This window comes from Phoenix dactylifera, chromosome 1, assembly GCF_051530095.1.
Source record: "Phoenix dactylifera cultivar Ajwa chromosome 1, Ajwa_hap1_PhDact_Kaust_v1.1, whole genome shotgun sequence".
NCBI lineage: Eukaryota > Viridiplantae > Streptophyta > Magnoliopsida > Arecales > Arecaceae > Phoenix > Phoenix dactylifera.
Genome location: NC_143190.1, coordinates 8,999,982 through 9,021,077, shown reverse-complemented (window position 1 = coordinate 9,021,077; position 21,096 = coordinate 8,999,982). Strand labels below are relative to the sequence as shown.

General features: G+C 40.8%; 1 protein-coding gene across 2 annotated transcripts; it reads left to right on the top strand.

Annotated features, from left to right (window-relative positions):
* Window positions 1-4,069: 4,069 nt before the first annotated feature.
* On the top strand, window positions 4,070-20,978 carry LOC113463507 (protein NARROW LEAF 1-like). Of its 2 annotated transcripts, none has more exons than XM_088720188.1 (6): window positions 4,070-4,357; window positions 9,351-9,787; window positions 9,896-10,045; window positions 18,665-18,905; window positions 19,499-19,999; window positions 20,124-20,978. In XM_088720188.1, the coding sequence occupies exons 2-6, from the start codon at window positions 9,362-9,364 to the stop codon at window positions 20,510-20,512; spliced, it is 1,707 nt and encodes a 568-aa protein (XP_088576314.1). In that variant the 5' UTR covers window positions 4,070-4,357; window positions 9,351-9,361; the 3' UTR covers window positions 20,513-20,978. The 2 variants fall into 2 exon arrangements, with proteins under 2 accessions (XP_088576314.1, XP_038970201.1); XM_039114273.2 differs by having other exon boundaries at window positions 20,121-20,978.
* Window positions 20,979-21,096: the final 118 nt, after the last annotated feature.

The following is a 21,096-nucleotide window of genomic DNA, read 5'->3' as shown; positions in this document are numbered from 1 at the left end:
ATTAGACCAGCACAACAAAGAACTCAACAAAAGAAAAGATGTCGTGGAAGGTTCAATTTGGGGTACCGGCCGAGACAAGATTAATCCAAGCTTGTGAATGATTTTCCTAAAATGCACCATGTAAATTATGACAAAATGATGTCACAACCTTTTGGAGAAAAAGAAATCCATCAAGGGTTCAAAAATAATCAAAGATGATAATAGAAAACCTCTGCGCGCCCATATGATCTTGTGTAGAAAGTGATCAAGTGCAGGTCATTTTTATTTAGATGCCTCTCAATTAGTCCTAGTCAGCTTTACCAAATATGGTTCTTAAAATATCATTTTTTTATTTTATTTTTAGGCACTATTACACATGTATCCCGCTTCACTTGGCTATCAACAAAGTATTGCTTGCGTTATCTACAGTCCACATTCACTAGGTACATGACAAGGGCATGATCCTTATATTTTTTGAGAGAAAGAAGAGATATTCAATTGCATTATAATTATTTAGGTCTAAATTTTTAAAAACACTTCATCCAAGAATCAGACTGAGAATATCTGGATGCCAAGTAGAGGGGTGTAACGGCACCATTCATATGCAATTGATCTCAATCATGATTGATTCTATCACATGCATCGCACGCGATATACTAGGGTCAATATTTGTTTACTTAATGATAGGTTTGATTCTTTTGGTTATATGTCTCGCATAATTGTGAAAGCCCATGCTGGCATGTGTTTGATGCTATATTAATTGTATATTAAAGAGATCTTGAATACTTATATGGAGTCAAGGAATCTAAGTAATATCTTCCAGTTAGCTTTCTTTTGGTTAAAGTCTTGAATCATTGCAAATGGTATTAGAATAGACCTGGTTTATGTACCATGTAGACTAGAAGATACTATAATATGGATCCATTTGGGGCTGACTACGAGCCAATCATAATATTTATGGTTAGATTTGATTGGGTTTGGACTCTTAGTCCGATGGGGATGCTAGGACTGAAACCAAATAAATACGTAAAAGCCTATGTTGGCGTGTTTTGATCTCATATCAGTTGTATGCCGAAAAGATCATAGATACTTATACATGCTAGATTTTTGGGTTAGAGGGCAACTATAAGTTAATTTATTCTTCCACAACTTTTTGATTTTCTTATAAATCTCATAATTTTTCTAATTTGTCTATTGGTTTTAGTAAACATATAACACATTATATGCATGTTTATAGATCGAAGTTAATTGTGGTTGGAAAGATCTTCCTCTTTTTGCTGGAGCGGGTGCATCATCCTTGGTGGGTTCGAATACACCCAAAAAAGTCAAAAGATAACAGGGCCGGAAGTACTCTGGGTAGGTCCTTTGCTCCCAGCTATAGCGTCTCACCAGAATGGTTAGCCACATATAAGGCTACCCAGTCGGCTGCCTCGTTGGTCTCTCGATACACATGTTTAACCTGAACGACCAACCCCCCATACCATAGCCCTAATGTCCCTGAGTAACAGGTGGCTCTCGCCCACACCACCCACACTCTAGTAGATCCAGCTGATAACTGTCGCCGAGTTGCCCTCCAACACTATAGCACATGCCGGCAAGCAATGTCGTGCATGCCTCTTCATCCCTTTAGCAAAATTCTCAACATTCTTTGAAACCTAAAGCTTTATGAAACGGTTACTGTGAAATTTCGCAACAACTAATTCCAAAATTTCAAGTTTTTGATCTTTAGAAGCAAACATCACATAGTGTATGCCCCCCTTTTTATTATGAATATTTGAAATTTCTTTTTTGGAGCACTTCGGAGAGATGGAGGATGAAAACTATGAGTAGAATGAGAAGGTAATGAGAGGAAGAGATCTTAAATTTGTATCTAGATTTTGATATTCTATATGTGTACAGTCTAAAATATATATTATATTATTTTATAATTTAATTAAATCTTAATCATACCATATTTAAGATACATAGGCAGAAGAATGCAAGTCCAGCCGTAGCACTTATTGTGAGGCCCAATAGTCCCACATCGGAAAGACTCGTTCCACAGTCTGGGCATACGACGCGGGTGTCTCCAAATCCTGCAGAGACACGTTTTGGATGAGAAATAAAACTAGAGAGGGGTTTGAGCGGTGCGTGTGCGTACGTGCGGGCTCCGGAATCGGACAATATCTGGCAGGGGAGCTTCATGTTCTCCCCTCATGTGGCCTGCACGTGGGCACTATTTGCCTCACGTGCCCCGCACAGTCGGGGGCGCGACATTTGGTATCAGAGCCGAGGACTGCTCTTGTCCGATTGTAGGAAAGGTGTGAGGCCTAATAGTCCCCCATCGGAAAAATTCGTTCCAGAGCTTGGGCATATGAGGCGGGTGTCTCCAAATTCTACAGATGTGTTTTGGGTAGAAAACAAAACCGGAGGGGGTCTGAGCGGTGCGTGTGGCGCGCGTGCGGGCTCCGGAACCGGACAATATCTGGCAGAGGAGCCCCATGTTCTTCCCTCATGTGGCCCCCACATGGGCACTGGGTGCCTCACGTGTCCCGCGCAGGCGGGGGCGTGACATTTTGGTGTGAGGCCCAATAGTCCCACATCGGAAAGACTCATTTTAGAGCTTGGGCATATGAGGCGGGTGTCTCCAAGTCCTGCGGATGCATTTTGGGTGGAAAACAAAATCGGGAAGGATACTAAGCGGCGCGTGTGGGCTCCAGAACCGGACAATATCTGGCAGGGGAGCCCCGTGTTCCCTCTATGTTGCCCCCATGTGGGCACTATGTGCCTCACGTGCCCCGCGCAGGCAGGGGCGTGACATTTGGTATCAGAGTCGAGGACGGCTCTTGTCCAATGGTGGAAAGGATGTGAGGTCCAATAGTCCCACATCGGAAAGACTCGCTCCATAGCCTGGGCATATGAGGCGGGTGTCTCTAAATCCTGCAGACACATTTTGAGTGGAAAATAAAAACGGGAAGGGGTCTGAGCGCTGCGTGCGGGCCCTGAAATCAAACAATATCTAGCAGGGGAGCCCCGTGTTCCTCCCTCACGTGGCCCCCACATGGGCATTGGCTGCCTCAAGTGTCCTGCGCAGGCAGGGGCGTGACACTTATAATGTTATGGATGGGTATGTAAATTTAAAGAAATGTGAGTTTGAGATGCTAATAGAAGAACCTTTTTAAAAAAGTAATTTGCAAAAAATATAAAAAATAGAAAAATGGGCAGAAACAAATAAACAATGAAAAGGAGCGTCATTTTGACCGGAAAATGAAGTGCATCTCAAATTGCTCCAAATCGACCAACAAAAATTTTTTTTTACATAAAACTTAAACTAATAGGATAAGATAAATTTATTTATATATTTGATATTTTTTTATACTTCTCTTTATATATAGGGCCATGTTAAAATGGCCATCTACCTCAAAAAACTTAAATTGAGGAGGTGAAATAAATATATATATATATATATATATATATATATATATATATATATATACATACAAGTGCAAAAAGTTTCTTCTCTTTTTCTTACCTCCATCCTGCTACCTGCCAGAGGTCCCCCTGTCCAATGGATCTTGACGTATCCCCACGCTCAGTGACAGTGTTTTCCCTTCAGAAAATAATTTTCTTATCAGTGATATTTTTTTTTTTCAATGGAAGGGAGGCAGAAGTAGCCATTGGAGATTACAAAAAAAAATTACAAAAAAGAAGGTGGAAGATTTACAGAAATTATATTACAACTAGTTTATTGAACAAGATAGTAAAAAATAAAAAAAAATAATTTGTAAAAAAATCTAGCTATCAGTTCCGATTTGAAAAAAACATTGAAACTGGATCATAGAAAAGATTAAATTTGCTTATATATTTTTTTTTTCAACTTCTCTTTGAACTGCCGGTTCTTATTTATGAATTAAACCTTTACAAAAATTTTTATGAATATTTCTAACCCTTTATTCAAATTATTTCAAATTAAAAAATATTTAATTTTAAAAGGGATAGAAAAAATTTAAATAAAAAAATGTAAATCTACATTTATTGCCTTCGAAACAAGAAATAATTTTCTGGTCAGTGATTTCCTTCCACTTGTCCACCTCAAATGCACCACTTTTTTTTTTTCAATTAGCAAAAGAAACTCCAGCTTTTTCACCCCGTGCCGCAAGCCCCTGCAAGCTGGCTGCTGCTGTGCTGATACTCAGCAGTACGATTCCAACCCCATCCCACCAAACCGGTATCCTCCACCATGCTCAAAAAGCTACTGTTTGTGGGAGGGGAGCCCGCCACCTCTCCTCCTCCTTCAAAAGATTCTATCTCTTTTATCCTCGCTCACCATATACCTCCGAGCCATAGCAAGGCAATCTCTTCTGTTCACTCTCAGAGTGTTGGTTTCTGGGAGCCTCTGGTATGTTCTGACTCTTTTCTTACAGAGATCCATGTCTTGTTTTTCCCCTGTTTTTGCTGAAGTTATTTGCAAACATGGATTCCCAGTTCCAGTCTAAGATAGGAGAGAAAAAATAATGACGTTTGTTGTTTTTTTCTTAAGCATGTTCTTGTCCTCTTTATCCCCTGTTACTCGACTCTCTTTTCTTTTCTTCTTCTTTTCTGTTTTGGTAAGAGCCTGTTACTTAACTCTTTATACTAAGTATTCTATATCTATTTTCTGAATATTTTATTTCTTCATTGTTCTCTATCTGGAACCATTACTTTGTTGCGGGTTTCCTTGGCTGCAGCAGTTCTTTGTTACGTAATCATCGAAAACTGTGATTGAAACTTGTGATATGGATTCACTTATTGTAATTGTCACGCCCCGGATCTGGCTCCGTGACACGGCCGTGCTATTGCCGACTACCGCCCACAATAGCACGCAGCCTCGTACATGGTCAACAGGTAGTCAAAAGCAGTGTAACTTGTAGATATCAAAAGAAGGTATTACAACCCACTGGTTCATATAAAGTACAGAGCTTCTACATAGTTTATATACACAAAAGTTTATTTATATCATCCCCAAAAATAAAGAAGCCCTGTTGCAAAAGAAAAATGCTTCTGACAGCTGTCACTGGTGGTGATCTAAAAAAAAAAAAAACGTAAATGAACAGGCGTGAGCTACACGGCTCAGTAAGTAATCCTGCATAATCTTGTCGAATCGACTAAAAATGCTAACCATGCTTATCAGGGTTTGAGAAGCTGACATGTATGCTACTAAATCAATCATCATAATAAAATATCCATGCTGAGTAAATAAAACAGTATCCTACAATGTCAAGAAATCATGTAATATGCACATGTAGGAAAAATCGTGCCACCGGCATGCCGTGGTCGTGCTCTTAAATGCTACTGCGAAGTCATTCTTGGCCACTGGCGAGACCGGCTCAGTTATTAGGCGGCCACTGGCGGGGTTGGCTCAGTCATTCTCGGCCACTGGCAAGGCCGGCTCAGTTACATTGGGTCAGTAGCTCTTAAGAGTTCATAAATAATGCTTCGTATAGGTAGTACCTCATAGATGCTATGGCGAATTCATTATTGGTCACTGGCGGGGCCTGCTCAGTTATTAGTCGGCCACTGGCGGGGCTGGCTCAGTCATTATCGGCCACTGGCAAGGCCGGCTCAGTTGCATTCGGCCCGTAGCAATAGGAGTTCTTAGGTACCCCTTTACAAGCAATATGCCGCTAGAGCAAATCATTATCATTCTTTACACTCATGCTAATAAAAATCATAATATGGAATTCAATTCATTTTGCATGTATCACAAGAGCTATGAAAACATAATATGTGCACAACTATGAATTATGTGACTGACATGTACCACCCATGTTCATATTTCATAACTCATATCTTAGCATGTAATGTAATCCCAGTATTTTGTAGGCATAACGGAATATAAAGCATATATCATCATATCTTGTGTAACTAGAGCATGTCAGATACACATATCGTTCTTAGCCTACAGTACATGCATAACATGTTAAATTTCATGTATGATCCATAAAGATTAGGGCAGGCTACTTACATACATGATTCACAACAAGATTAAAACAAGTTACTTACAGTAATTTGCCTTTTTCCTAGGTCTCCCGCGTCCTGGTGACGAGTCCTAAGTCACCTACAATCATGTCATAATAATAATATGTTATCCCCTTTTCTACCTGAAATTTAGCCCATCCCTCATCCGGGTTCATCCAAATAGACTGGGTCTGGTTTTATTGGGTTCACCTAACCCATTCTAATTATATATATATATACACACATATATACATATATATATATATATTTATTTAAGCTTAACGGGTTGCAGGTTCAGATCCGACCCGCAAACCCGTTACCATGTTTTCTTTCTCCCCCCTTCTAGAGGCTTCCGCCTCTTCACCTACCTTCCTCCCCTCTCTCCTCCGTTTCCTCCTCTCTCTCTCGTTCTCTCCTTCAACCTCCCACCGAAGCCCATGCTTCCGGCCCTCTCCTCCGGCTCCCCTTCTTCTCCTTCGGCCAGATCTGTGGCCTTCCCCCTCTCGGTCACTCCCTCTCTTTCCCTCTCTCTCTCTCCCTCTTTCCTTCTTTCTTTGTTGACCCTGCCGAGACCCTACTCTCCGGTCGAGCCCTCGGCTCCCTCCGGCCTCGGTCTTTCTTCCTTCTTTCCCTCTCTCCTTTTCCCTTTTCTTCTCTTGCAGGCGGCCGGGGAGGCGAGGCTCCCCCCGATCCACCGATCGACGTGGGGGTTTCCCCCCGGTGCACCGGCGGAAGGGAAGCCCTTCCTCCCTCCGAAGTGATGCCGGAGAGGGGAAGGATTCGGAGATGGGTCGGAATCCGGCTTTAACCGAGGGCCTCCACCCGTTCCGTCCACGGCCAGATATGGCCGGAGGGGATGAAGCCTCAAGATCCGGTGAGTTCATTTTCCTTTTTTTTTTCGGTCCTTCCCTCCGGAACCACCACCCCTTGCCGGAGAAGAGGTGGTGGTCCGGCCGGGGCTGGCGGCCCTGTGGCCGCCTCTGTTGTCGTCCCGGCCAAATCTGGCGGCCCGGGTTGCCCCCCGAACTCCAGGGTACCGGCGGCCGAGGCCGCGGTGTCCGATTCATCCGCAGGCCGAGCCCGGCTGGGTTCGGCCCGGGTGGTCGTCGGGCGCACGACCTTTGAGTCCGGCCTGACCAGTGGACTGTAGGCCTTTTTCCCCTCCCCTGTGTCGGTTTCCTCCCCTCTGTTTCACTGTTGACACAGAGGGGAAGAGCACCCCACAGTGGAATTTCTTTACCCCTGTTAAACTCTTACCCTAATGCTCCTTACCTTGGCCGGTTGCAGTCGGGCAGTACCTCCCCCTGGTAGTCCCTCCTTCCTCTTGGAGCTTCAGGGCTCCTTTGCCTTCGGCTCCAAGGCTTCGGCTCTCTCACTCTCTCGTTCAGTATTCTAGGGGGTCTGTCACTTGGGGTTGCCGGCAGAGGCTTAAATAATTTGTTTAGAGGATGAGACCCCCCCTCTGAGAGGTCCCATCCTCTCCATTCCTTCCTGCTCCGGGACTGGCCGCCGCCCCCCCTGTCTCCGGCGCGCCGGCATCGGCTGCCAGCAGGGGGTGAGGTAACCCTTCCCTGTCGGTCTTATCCCTTCGTTTTTTTTTTTTAAACCATTATAATAACCATTATAATAATACTGCCCACAGTGAAATTTGGGCCCAAACCCTTAACTGGGCCTATTTCTTATTGGGCCTAGTAGGTTGTGGGCCCGGACATTACAGTAATCATCGACTTCTGTGATTGAAAGTTGAGATATGGATTCAGGGCTAATCATGCTTCGATGTGGTTTTTGATTTTATCTCCTGTAACGTTTCATTATATGTCACTTGAAGGTAATCTGGTCTGAGTGAGCATGGGCTCGTATCCCACCTTCAATAGCATATGAAGCATGGCAATCTTTCACTTCAACCATGCTTTTCCACCTTAAACGACAGAAAAAAGCATTTATCAAAGAATGACTCTGGTTATCAAATGATTGAACAACCGGGATCAATTTACTTATATTCTCTTATTTAGATTTTTCCTTCTTTCCATTTCAATTTATGGTGCAATTAGTGTGTTATGTTCTTCATACATCTCGGAAACTTATTTTCTGCTGGTCCTCATGACATTTTTTTTAGCCAATGGTGCAGAAGTAAGAAAATGTGGCAAGTGTTTCATTCAGCGTTTACTGCTAATATCCTGTAGAAATTTGACTGAATTCTTCGTTAGCTAATTTCTCTTCTTTGTAATTGGAAAATGCTTGTAGTGTTTCACACCGATCTCAAAAATATATTTTTGTTCCCGATTTTGTTTTATATTTCTAACAATGCAATTTTCCATTTTCCCCCTGTTATGTTTAAACTCGCGCTAGTTTTCTTTTACATTTCATGAAGCAAGATTACTTTGTTGCATATGTGCCCCTCTTGTTGTTGTCTTTGCAGATTTATTTTCATTTCCAAACCTATGTTAAGTAACATGCTAGTGCCTGCAAGCAGTTTCTATTTTCATTTTTTGTTGTTATTGCTGGTTCTGAGATCTCTCATCAAAGAGTGAATGGCAACATGGGCAGTATATTTTTCCACATATTAGCAACGGGTAGCTTCAACTTTGGCTACCAACATGGGTCCCTCCTCTGGGAATATCAGTTCTAATTTTCTTCTTACCTATAGCAAGGCTGACTTTTTTTATAAAAAAAAAAGAAATTTCAGTATCACAAGAATGGAAATGTTAAATGTGATTTATATCTTTTCCTCCTCATGTCCAAGAACTTTGAAATCTAAACTGTGATATTCTTTTTGATGTCTAGATCATGGCACTTCTGTTTTTCACTTTGTCTAATCACTTCAGTTTTTCAAGTTCTGCTGTGCCATGTTATGAAAGCCAATTCAGTGGCATTTTGATTAACAATGCTTGCTCTACATTTCAACTTTTTCTAATGGGCCCCAATTATAGTTTACATGTTCTGCTTATTCTCAGCTAGAATTGAGATATAAATAGTTCTAATTTGTCTTTTTCAAGGTTTGCCGCTCTGGTCGGTACCGTGCCATACCAGGCATACTGTACCATATCGGTATCAAACTAGTATGCAGTCTCATATCGTACCGACACTTGATATACTTCGCTGTCTCATACCGTACTGTGTACCGATACTGTAATAGGATGATACTGGTATAAGGTCCGGTACTGTGATGGTGAACCTTAGTCTTTTCTTCTACTGTAATTGTTATCCTTGAAGATGCAAACTATATTTTAGCCTTGTGACCACACCCCTCTTCCAAAGAAAAAGTTGATGATAAATATACTGGTGGTTTGTGAAATGTACATACTTCACTTTCTCAAACATGTATACCGCACCTTGAAGAATTTTAAATATAGTTTAATTTAAGTATTACGCCTCATTAATCAGAAGCATGACAGGTCCTTGAGGCATGTGGGGATATATGGAGAGAAATATAGGAAGCTATCCCAATCTGCCTTATCCATCTCTCCAACCTTATGCATCAGGCAGTCAGCACTCTGAAAGCAATGCTGCATATTTTTCGTGGCCGACATCGACCCAACTGCATGGTGCTGCTGAAGATCGAGCAAATTACTTCAGAAACCTCCAGAAGGCAGTTTTGCCTGGAAATATTGACAGGTTGCCAACTGGGAAGCAAGCCGCAACATTGCTTGACTTAATGACTATAAGAGCATGCCATAGCAAGATTTTATGCCGTTGTAGTCTTGGCACAGCAGTAGGATTTCGAATTAGGAACGGAGCACTGACTGACATACCAGCTATTCTTGTTTTTGTTGCTCGAAAAGTTCACAGGCAGTGGCTCAGTCACATCCAGTGTTTGCCAAGAGCCCTTGAGGTAGGAGATATTCTGCATTTTCTGTTATATCTGTTATGATGATTGTTTAATTAAAGGTATTCTGTATTTCAATTGCATCATCAGCTATCCCTCTTGTTTTCTGAGCAGGGTCCAGGGGGTATATGGTGTGATGTGGATGTTGTCGAATTTTCTTATTATGATGCACCAACACCAGCACCAGCTCCTAAAGAACAATTGTACACACAACTTGTGGATTTGTTACGTGGGGCTGATCCATGTATAGGTTCTGGATCTCAGGTATGTCAAATTGACTGAATAATCTCTCATCTTTGTGAGAATCTCATTAAATAGAAAAACCGTGCAGAGAAGTTAGCTATAGACAGCTGTACATTACAAGGAAATTAGCTATAATACATGGCAACTAGCTATAGATAGCTATACACAATAAATCTGCCAATTAGTTCTGCTAGCTAAATTAGGAAGACTAAGCTATACATAGTTAATAGAAATAACAAAGAAAATGAGTAGATTGTGGAAATAAAGGTAATTAGATTTGCTATGGAAACCATATGTAAATAGGATCCTGCAGATCCTATTAACATCCCCCCTCAAATTGATGCTGGGTGATCAAGAAGCATCAATTTGCCAACTAGAAACTTATGGTGTGGACGAGTCATAGCCTTGGTAAACACATCAGCAATCTGAAAATCCGTGGTGATATGAGGAAGAGTGATAACACGTCGATCATAAGCCTCACGAATAGAGTGACAATCCACCTCAATATGCTTGGTGCGCTCATGAAAGACAGGATTAGCTGCAATCTGAATTGCACTAGTGTTATCTGCATGAAGAGAAGTGGGCTCAAGTTGAGGGAACCCAAGCTCAGCCAACAATCCACGAAGCCAAATAATCTCAGAACATGCAGGGGACATGGTTCAATACTCAGACTCCGTTGAAGACTTAGAAACACGGTCCTGTTTCTTATTCTTCCGTGAAATGAGTGCATTGCCAAGAAACATACACCAGCCCGTAACTGAGCGACGCGTATCTGGACAGCCAGCCCAATCAGCATCACTGTATGCCCTCAACTGAATAGGTGAACCAGCAGGAAAGAATAAGCCACGATCTGGAGTGCTTCTCAGATAGTGAATGATACGGCAGACGGCAGCCAAATGAAGGTGTCGAGGAGTCTGCATAAACTGACTAACTTGCTGAACAACGAAGGAAATATGAAGCCGAGTTATGGTCAAATAGTTCAGACTTCCAACCAACTGTCGGTACGGTGAGGGATCAGAAAGAAGCTTGCCCTCCTCACGATGATACTTTACATTCACCTCCAAAGGTGTGTCAACAGAAGAAGCATCTTGAAGTCCAGCCAAAGCAATCAAATCTTGTGTATACTTATGTTGGTGCAAGAAAGTACCCGCAGGTCCAGACTTCAACTCAAGGCCCAAAAAATATTGAAGAGAACCAAGATCCTTCATATGAAATGAAGCCTGTAGGTGTTGTTGAAGCTGCTGAATCAACACAGAATCTGTTTCTGTAATAACTATATCATCAACATAAACCAGAAGGGGAACAATTTCATTCTCAGTCTTGCGGAGAAATAAGGAAGAGTCATATTGACTTTGGACAAAGGAAAAACCAAGTAATGAGGAGCGAAACTCATCAAACCAAGCACAAGGTGCCTGCTTCAAGCCATAGAGAGAGCGCTTCAGCTTGCACACATTAGAAGATGGTGTAGTGAATAAACCTAGTGGAGGTGTCATAAAAATCTCCTCCTTGAGATCACCATGCAGAAAAGCATTCTTAACATCCATTTGTCGTAGGGCCCAACCTTTAGAAGCAGCAATGACAAGAACTGTCCATATTGTAGTCATTTTAGCCACCGGAGCAAAAGTCTCATCATAATCTACTCCATATTCCTGTCTATTACCAAGAGCAACCAACCGAGCCTTATATCTTTCCACAGTCCCATCAGGACGTAGCTTCACAGAATACACCGATTTACAGCCAATGGATTTAACATCAGAAGGACATGGAACAATATCCCAAGTGTGATTCTCTTATAGAGCTTGAAGCTCATCTTGCATGGCCTTCACCCAACATTCCTGCTTAATTGCCTGGGAATAACAAGTAGGAATCGTGATGGTAGACAGAGTCACATTGAGTGATGTATGTGAGAATCCATACCTATCTGGTTGATGGGAGGCTCTGGTGGACCTCCGAGGCGCAGGGACTGCAGGCTCAGGTGGTGGATCAGTATCGGGAAGGGGTTGAGGTGGCCGACGTCTCTTATACACAATATTTGGTTTGAAGCGCTCAATAGAATGATATATATCATCAAAGCTAGGAAGCATGGCAAGATCAGAAGATGAGGCAACATTGGACTGAAAGAAATACTGATTGTCAAAGAAAACTACATTTCTAGAGACACGAAGTCGGTTAGTAGCAGCATCATAACACACAAAACCCTTTTGAGCAATACTATAACTCATAAAGGCACACTGAACCGACTGGGCAGCAAGTTTGTGACGTTCATTGGCAGGTAAGTGAACAAAGCAAATACATCCAAAAGTATGAAACTGATTGTAACCAGGATGCTTGCCATAGAGACGATAATAAGAGGAATCAAAGTCCAAAATTTGAGAAGGCAGTCGATTAATCAAATAAACTGCAGTAGACAAAGCTTCAACCTAAAATTTAGAAGGAATAGAGGATTCAAGCAACAAGGTGCGAACAACATCCAACAGATGGCGATTCTTACGTTCAGCAACACCATTTTGTTAAGGTGTATAAGGACAAGATCGCTGAGAAATTATATCTTTTTGATGCAAGAACGCCTGAAAGTCATGAGACATATATTCTCCGCCTGAGTCAGACCTTAATACTTTAATACATGTTGAGAATTGAGTCTCAATATAAGCCACAAAGGTCTGAAAAATAGAAAATACTTCGGATTTGGAGCGGAGAAAATACACCCAAGTGAAACTACTATAATCATCAATGAACGTCACAAAATATTTATATCCGGCATGAGAAGTTACAGGAGTAATGCCCCAAACATCACTATGAATAATATCGAAGCATTTTTCAGCTCGACTACCATAATTAGGAAAAGATAGAGTTTTGCTTTTTCCGAGTTTACAAGCAGTACAATCAAAAGACATGCTGTAAGAAGAGAACTGATCTTTATTGCCCAAAAAACCATGCTTCACTAAATGAGACAAAACAAGAGAGTTAGGATGGCCTAGGCGTTTATGCCAAACCTCACTCTGATTTGTTGCAGCAGTACAAGCCAAAGACAATAGACTTGGAAGAGTAAAATGCAGAGGAAACAATCTTCCAACTTTAGGCCTCTTCGCGATCATTTTTCCCGACACTTAATCCTGAACCTGACAACCATTTCGAGAAAAATGCACATCACAGTTGTTATCAACCAATTGACCAACTGAAATCAAACTAGTAGAGAGTCCAGGTGACACAAACACATTGCGGAAAGGTGAACTAAGATCTCCAATAGCAGTAATAGGAAGATTAGTTCCATTAGCAATTCGATTGTGTTGTGTACCGTTATAGGACCGAACATTGTGCAGAAAATCAGAACAGCCAGTCATGTGATTTGATGCTCCAGAATCAACAAACCAAGGATGAGAAATTGTCTTACCGTTACCTTGAAGTCCCAATACTGAAAAGGCCGAGATAATCATCTGTTGCACCATCTTTGGAGTAAGAACAACTTGGTTAGGACCTGTTGATGTGTCTGCAGCAGATGCGATTCTTGAGGACTGATCCACAGAAGCAGAAGAACTGACCGCAGCTTGAAAAGCATTGACTCGGCGATTCTGAGGTTGCGTAGGACACTCCTTAATGATGTGCCCGGACTGCTTATAGTAAGTGTAGAATTTCTTGTTACAGTTGCGAGCAATATGGCCGAATTCCTTGCAGCAATAGCACTGGACCTTGTCCTTGCCCTTTCCCTTCCCTTGAGCAGCATATGCAACATTCATAACATCTGAGGACAACTTCTCTTGTGCCATAACAGCCTGGGTAAGAGTCCATTGCTCCTCATGAAGCAATTCACCAAGACACATCCAAAGAGGGAACATGATCTCTGTTTAATAGCGCAGCCCTAGTAGCTTCAAATTCTGGCCTAAGTTTCATCAAAAATTGATCACGTTTGCTGGTTGCATGAACCTCTTGAATAGCGGACAAGGCTTCTTTTGGCACCTTAGCATGAATGATTCCGGAATACTCGTTCCACAGATTAAGAAAACCAGAATAATACTCCTGAATGGAAAGATTACCTTGGCTGAAATTTGCAATCTCCAACTCCAACTGAAACCACCTTGCATTGTTGTCTTGGTTGTATATGCGCTTTAAATAATCCCACATCTCCTTGGCGGTGCTAAAGGACCGCAGATTGTTCACCATATGCGGCTCAATGGACCCCAAAATCCAAGAAATAATCCGAGCATCCTTGGTCTCCCATTGAGCAAATTCCTTAGCATCAGTTGGTGCTTTAGAAGAGCCATCAATATGATCCCAAAGCTCCCTGCCTTTGATAAACATCTTGAACCGAAACTCCTGAGTAGAGTAGTTCTTCCCAGTGAAACGAACACAAAAGGCTTCTGTAGACATTATGGCCAAAAGAAAGAACACCAGAAAAAGAACTCCAAGAAAGCTAGAAACCAGAAAACTAGAGAACTTTACCAAGAATTCAGAATCTAGAAAACATAAGGCTATACCGAGACTCAGAAATCTAGAACACCGAGAGCCCCTTGGACTAAAACTAGAGAAAACCGAAAGAAGAAAGCGTTAATGACCAGATTCAGAACATAGGCTCTGATACCATGTCAAATTGACTGAATAATCTCTCATCTCTGTGAGAATCTCATTAATAGAAAAACCGTGCAGAGAAGTTAGCTATAGACAGCTGTACATTACAAGAAAATTAGCTATAATACATGGCAACTAGCTATAGATAGCTATACACAATAAATCTGCCAATTAGTTCTGCTAGCTAAATTAGGAAGACTAAGCTATACATAGTTAATAGAAATAACAAAGGAAATGAGTAGATTGTGGAAATAAAGGTAATTAGATTTGCTATGGAGTAAATAGGATCCTGCAGATCCTATTAACAAGGTATACTCCACACCTTATTTTTTATGAATGCTATTTTACTTACTGATACACCTACCAGTATCGGTACGACTGACCTTGGTTTGAATCTTCGATAGTTTGTCAGATTGATTAGCTCACCTGTGAGTGCATTTTAAGACAAGTTCTTTTTTATAATAATATTTCATTAATTGCATTATTTTGTTCTAGTTCATATCTATGGTAACTGACACAAAGATTTGCTTGTTGTTTTCCTAAATCCTAGATGCCTCACCCCTATTCAACCTTGCATTGGTACATTTAGGTGGTGGTTGATGACCCAAATGGGATCACAAAGGTGATCTTAGATCACTGGTGATCCTTATCCTAATGTAATCCGATCCCTGATTAGTATTCCGGTGATTAAAGATCCCTAGTTATCCACGAGTAACTTATTTTATATTCCATGGAAATCAAGATTACTAACCATATAATAATGAAACTACCTTTGATCAATTCCATGAAAATATACTTATTAATCATATAGAAATAAATTATGGTAAATTATTAATATAATCATTAATATATTAATTATTAATATATTTCATAAAAGTATATTTATTAATTCTATAAATTATTAATCCTATAAAAATATATTAATTGTTATTATAGAGTTAATATTCTCATTTATATTTATTATACATTATCATGTTAATACTAATATTTATTTTAAGTAGAAAAATGAGGAAAATAGAAGTAACATATTAAAAAAATTCATAATATAAATATAAAGTACAATAATATAATTTTCCTATAACCTAGATGAAGTATGCCCCAATCTTTAACATGGAATATAAGGAAAGAATATTGACACAAACAGAGTTCTAGTTTTCCAGTTTGAGAAATATAGTTGGAACACCGCTTTTGGGTCCAAACCTGAAACTTTTCCCTAGCACTTGCTCCAACTAAAATGGTACTAACTAGCAGACCAAAGCCCATTTATAGTGCTTTTGCAAGATAAGCTAGGCAATTTGTATACATCTTCTATGGAGGCCAATGCCTCCTTGAATTCATTGACGCATATCTTTTTGTTTGCCACATTGGGTTAATTTGGGATTGTTTCCCAGCATGACTTTTGACTATTATTAAGCATAGGACTTTCTTGATTTTGGTGCCAAAGATCTTACTAAATAGAGATGTAAAATTTGTTCACAGAGGGGGGTTTTGTGTTATGACAAGAATCTAAATCTAGGTCTATCAAGTAAATAGGGAAACAAAATTACATGGTATGATCTATGTCCATAGACGGAGGCTATCAGAGAAAGTTTTACTAGCAGTGGAATAGTACAAACATGAGAAGAAACCCTAATAAAAATGCCTCGGTCTCACTCCCTCTCAAAATTCCCAAAGAAAGCAATGATCCTAAAAACCCTAAAATGGGCTAAAATATACATGTAAGGACACCTCCAAAATTCTTGCCGCTCCACCCTCCTCCCAGCCCCGCCCACACTGTCGTCACTGCCTCTTTCACCATAATCACACCATTACAATCATCATCACTGTCTCTACCATATTGTCGGTGCCTCCACCACCATCACTATTGCTACCACTTCCTCTATAACATTGCCACCACCTTTGCCACATTGCTGCCTCGACCACCAACACTAGTGCCAGCTCCATTGCCCTAGCACTATCACCAACTCTTCCATCATCACCATATTTATATTTTTAAAAATAATTAACTATACCAAACATGTTTTTATTTCTAAAATTTTAGAAAAAAATAAAAAATAAAAAATTATTTTTTATTATTGAAAATGAAAAAATGAAAGTGCTGCCAAATGGCATTGTAGATTCTTTTACAAGGGATTGGGCAGGTTTCGATAGCAACCTCGCCCTTCCTCCTTTGGCAAGTCTGCATCTTAGTCTTTGGTGATTGCAGCCTCAAAGACTTATTTGGAGTTATTAAAAATAGAAAAAGCATTTGAGTGCCTCATTTACTCGCCAACAAAACTTAAAGGCTGAAAGTTTGTCTGAGTTATTGACAGATGGTTTGACTTTGTCTTTTACAAGGTATGTCAGACTAGAGGAGTTTGATATTGCCTAACAACATAAGTACCATGTTGCTCCATCAAGGAGAGGAGTCAAATGTGCACCAACAATGCTTGCTGAAAACAACTGCCATTTGCTCCTATTTATTATTTATTATTGTTGCAAACAAATGTTATACTTAGATTTCGATTTTAGTATGGAAATAAAAGCACAATGGCAATAGCTGCCCATGAATTGGGGCTTGCTCTAGTGGTCATACTGAAGGTTTGTCGGATCAATCCCAGAACTCATACTGCGACCGATTTGATACGATACATAGCGGTACTATATTGAGCTGGGGCATACAGAACTAGGGAGAGGGAGGGGGATAGGAAGGAGAGGAAGAGAGAGAGAGAGGGAGGGGCAGGAGGGAGAGAGGGAGGGAGGGAGAGAGAGTGGAGGGGCTTACTTGGGTGTCGGTCAGTGTTAATTAGTATTGAAGAGGAGCAATATGAGTGATCGAGTGAGCAAGATAAGTGCATGCAGTGAAGGGTGAAGCTTTGAAGCTTCGATCATGGTAGTAGAGAGGGAGAGTAGAGGGTCACAGGGCAAGGGGGATTTTAAGGGATTGAATCATCCAGATTGCCCGAACCATCTCAGTTCTTGACCATTTTGGTTTGATCCAGCTCAAACTGGCCGGTTTCGGATGGTTTAGCGTACCCTGATCGTATCTTTCTGCACAACAATCAGAGATTATGCTGGAATATATTTTGCCTAAAATGTTGTATCTTTATTTTGTAAAAATATTATAAAGGAACAATCTACTAGAATAAAATCAGAAGATTGAAAAAAGTTTGCCTGGATCGAGACGTGTGATATACACCACCCTAAGAATGTGATTCGCCTCTTATGTGGAGGTCTGTGGCAATCTTGTCCTCAAGGTACGACAACCCCGCTCAGCTTGATCCTCCTCTAACGAGCACGATCGCTAGGTAGGCGTGACCTGACCGACTCTTTCAGATGCCTAGAAAAGAATATAAAAGAAAGAATAGAGAAAGAATGAAAGAAAAGAAAAGTATTGTATTTTCTATCTCTCTTGGGAAGCAAGGAATCGGATGTGCGAGTGGAATAGATTGAGTAATCCAATACACTGGACGCAAAGCCTATTTATAGACTCTGTCCGGTGACTGATACAGTGCGGCATTTTCGAGGTACGCGATGTTTCAAAAATATTGCATCCCTACGGAAACCAAAACCAACGTTTTTTTTCGAAAAGTCACAACTCTTCTAAAAGAAGCGTATGAAGAAAAGGATAAAAATTTTAAAGTATTTAAACCATCTAACATTTAGGGGATAAGGCTGGTTTATTTCTTTTTTTAAAATTAAATATCTTTTCTGAGTTAGAACTCCAACGGATTCTGAATTTGATTCTTGGGTGGTGCATCCTGAAGTATTGGGATAGGTTATTATATTGCAAGTAAGTCCCCCTTCTTGTCTCTCTTCGAAAAAAAGAAGAGAGCAAGAGCTGAGCTACATGGATTCTTATGCCGCAAAATTTGTAGAATGTAGCATTTGTTCTATTGTTTAGTCCTTGGCAGGGTAGAAACCCAGATATGAATTTATTCCTGATGGCAGTATCTTTGAACTCTTGGATGAAATCACATATCTTGCATCCTTAACATCAATGGCCTGATAGCCTCCATTTAGTTACTTTGCTTTCCTTTTGTGTTCCTTTTTAGCTTGCTTCTTTTTCTCTTCTGATTATTTTGCTATGATGCATAGGTAGCAAGCCAACAGACATTTGGAACTTTGGGTGCAATTGTGAAGAGCCAAACAGGCAATAGACAAGTAGGTTTTCTCACAAACTGGCATGTGGCGGTTGATTTGGATTACCCTAACCAGAAGATGTTTCATCCTTTACCTCCCAACCATGGACCTGGAGTGTACCTAGGTTATGTGGCGAGGGTAACGTCTTTCACCACAGATGATGTTTGGTATGGGACATATGCTTCAATGAACCCAGGTAATATAATTAAACATAATTAGTGCTGTGTACATGATTATGTATCCATTTAGCATATCAAACTTGCCATAAGGTTTATGACATCAGTGGAAACACTTCATTCATCCCAAAATCTTGTTTCTATCATTGGAAAGCAAGTGCTTTAATATTTAGGATACTGAATTTGCCAGGTGCTTCATCTCAGAATTCTAATAGCAGCCAGAAGAAATATTTTGAACTGTTTGACTAATCATATTTTTAGACAATAAAGTTTCTTAACACCGACCTGTAAAGTTTGTTTGCCTGGTCATCAGAAATTTCATTTTGAATGTCTTATACAATGACATATATTCATGTAATTCAGTCATGCCCAGGTGCTCTATATGCACTGGTAAATAGTAATGCATTTATGTGGTACCCATGATGAGTGCCAATAAGTTGGTTGGCAGTTCATTACAACAGGAATTCATAACCAGGCAGCAACATCTCTGTGAAAGTAGGTTACAATGGGTTTTTTTTTTGTGTGTGTAGAGGTCACAATGGCTTTTGCTAATGAATTCTTGAATGAGGTTCCGATCCCCAAACATACCTCTTACCTTTTGATGCACCCGCAGAGACTTTTGTTCAGGTTGATGGGGCATTTATCCCCTTTGCAGATAGCTTCGACATATCTAATGTCACGACTGCAGTGAAAGGAGTTGGCGAGACTGGAGACATCAAGTCTATAGACTTGAAATCTCCAATCAACAGCCTCATTGGGAAGCATGTGGTGAAGGTTGGCAGAAGCTCTGGTCTAACTGCTGGGACTATAATGGCTTATGCTCTTGAACATAATGATGAAAAAGGAATATGCTTTTTCACTGATCTTCTTGTTGTGGGTGAGAACCAACAAACCTTTGATCTTGAAGGTGATAGTGGAAGCCTCATCATTTTGATGGGAGAGGATGATGAGAAACCACGGCCTATAGGGTTCATACGTGGTGGGACAGCTAATCGTGGGAGATTAAAGCTCAAAAGTGATCATGGTCCAGAGAACTGGACAAGTGGAGTTGATCTAGGTCGGCTGCTTGATTTATTGGAACTTGATCTTATCACAACCAGTGCAGGACTCCAAGGTTTGTGTTTTTCTTGACTTTGGACATAACAGTCTCATGTTTCCCTCTGACTCCCCCCCTCCAAAATTTATATGACAATCTGCTGACTTTTACTTTGGTTGTAAACTCTTTGTGAACAAAGAAGCGGTACAGAAGCAAAGGAGGGGTTTTGGAGCTGGTTTTGATTCTACCGTTGGAGACTCATCTCCTATAGAGTGCAGCCTGCCAAAGGATAAGAATGAGGAGATCTCTGAGGCTCTAGGTCAGAATATCCAACAACAACCTCGTCTTGGAAATGTTGAATTCCATGTAGACATGGTTGAGGTTGCAAACAATGTGAAGGAGTATCAGTTCATTCCAAATTTCAACGTGCCCCCCATGCATCACAACCAAGAAGTCAGCCATGAATCAAGGACAATTTCTCCACTGAGGGACTCATCAGATGAAGATCTCTGTGTTTCTTTGCACTTGGGGGATCGAGAACCTAAGAGGAAGCGCTCTGATCCAGCCTCAACTATAGAATCGCCAAAATAAGGACTGGTCTTCATCATTGAGGACCTGCCTGCCTCATCTTGATTGTCAAGCAGTCCCCGAGATATCTTGGTTTTGCACTCTGCAGCAATGGTTATGGATGGATGAATCGAAACTCCTAAAATCAGCAACAGATGGAAAGCTTACCATTTACTGTAGCAGCATGTGGAGAGTCAGTGACAAATTTGGACCGGCAAAGAAAATTTCATCTCGGGCAATCATCATCTGCTAGAATTCTTGTAGTGGTTCTGTGCAGAGGGGGCATTGACACAATTTGGTTGGTCCTGCAGTTCTACATTCTCAAAGCAACTCAAAAATGTTAACACTAAGGGTATGTACCATAGAAGACACGTCGAGGCCATAGTTCTTGTAATGCTTGGCAGTGCAAGCACCATTTTGAGCTTTAACATATTTAACTGATCCTTAGCATGATCTATTATTCAAATCATATTTTTGGAGTATAAGTTTATGTTTTATTCTAAGATCCAAAGTGTGTGCTTCCACTCCAGTGCGGCAATCTGGAAGTCATTGTGTAAAGATCAGCAATGCCATGCATGCTCATTTCTGCACTTCGTTGAGTTACAATG

Excerpts from the sequence above, each read along its gene's own strand:
- LOC113463507 (XM_039114273.2), top strand. The coding sequence starts at position 9,362 with ATGTGGGGATATATGGAGAGAAATATAGGAAGCTATCCCAATCTGCCT. Across the intron at positions 9,788-9,895 it reads GTTTGCCAAGAGCCCTTGAG|GGTCCAGGGGGTATATGGTG; the intron begins GTAGGAGATATT and ends TTTTCTGAGCAG. Across the intron at positions 20,000-20,120 it reads AACCAGTGCAGGACTCCAAG|AAGCGGTACAGAAGCAAAGG; the intron begins GTTTGTGTTTTT and ends TTGTGAACAAAG.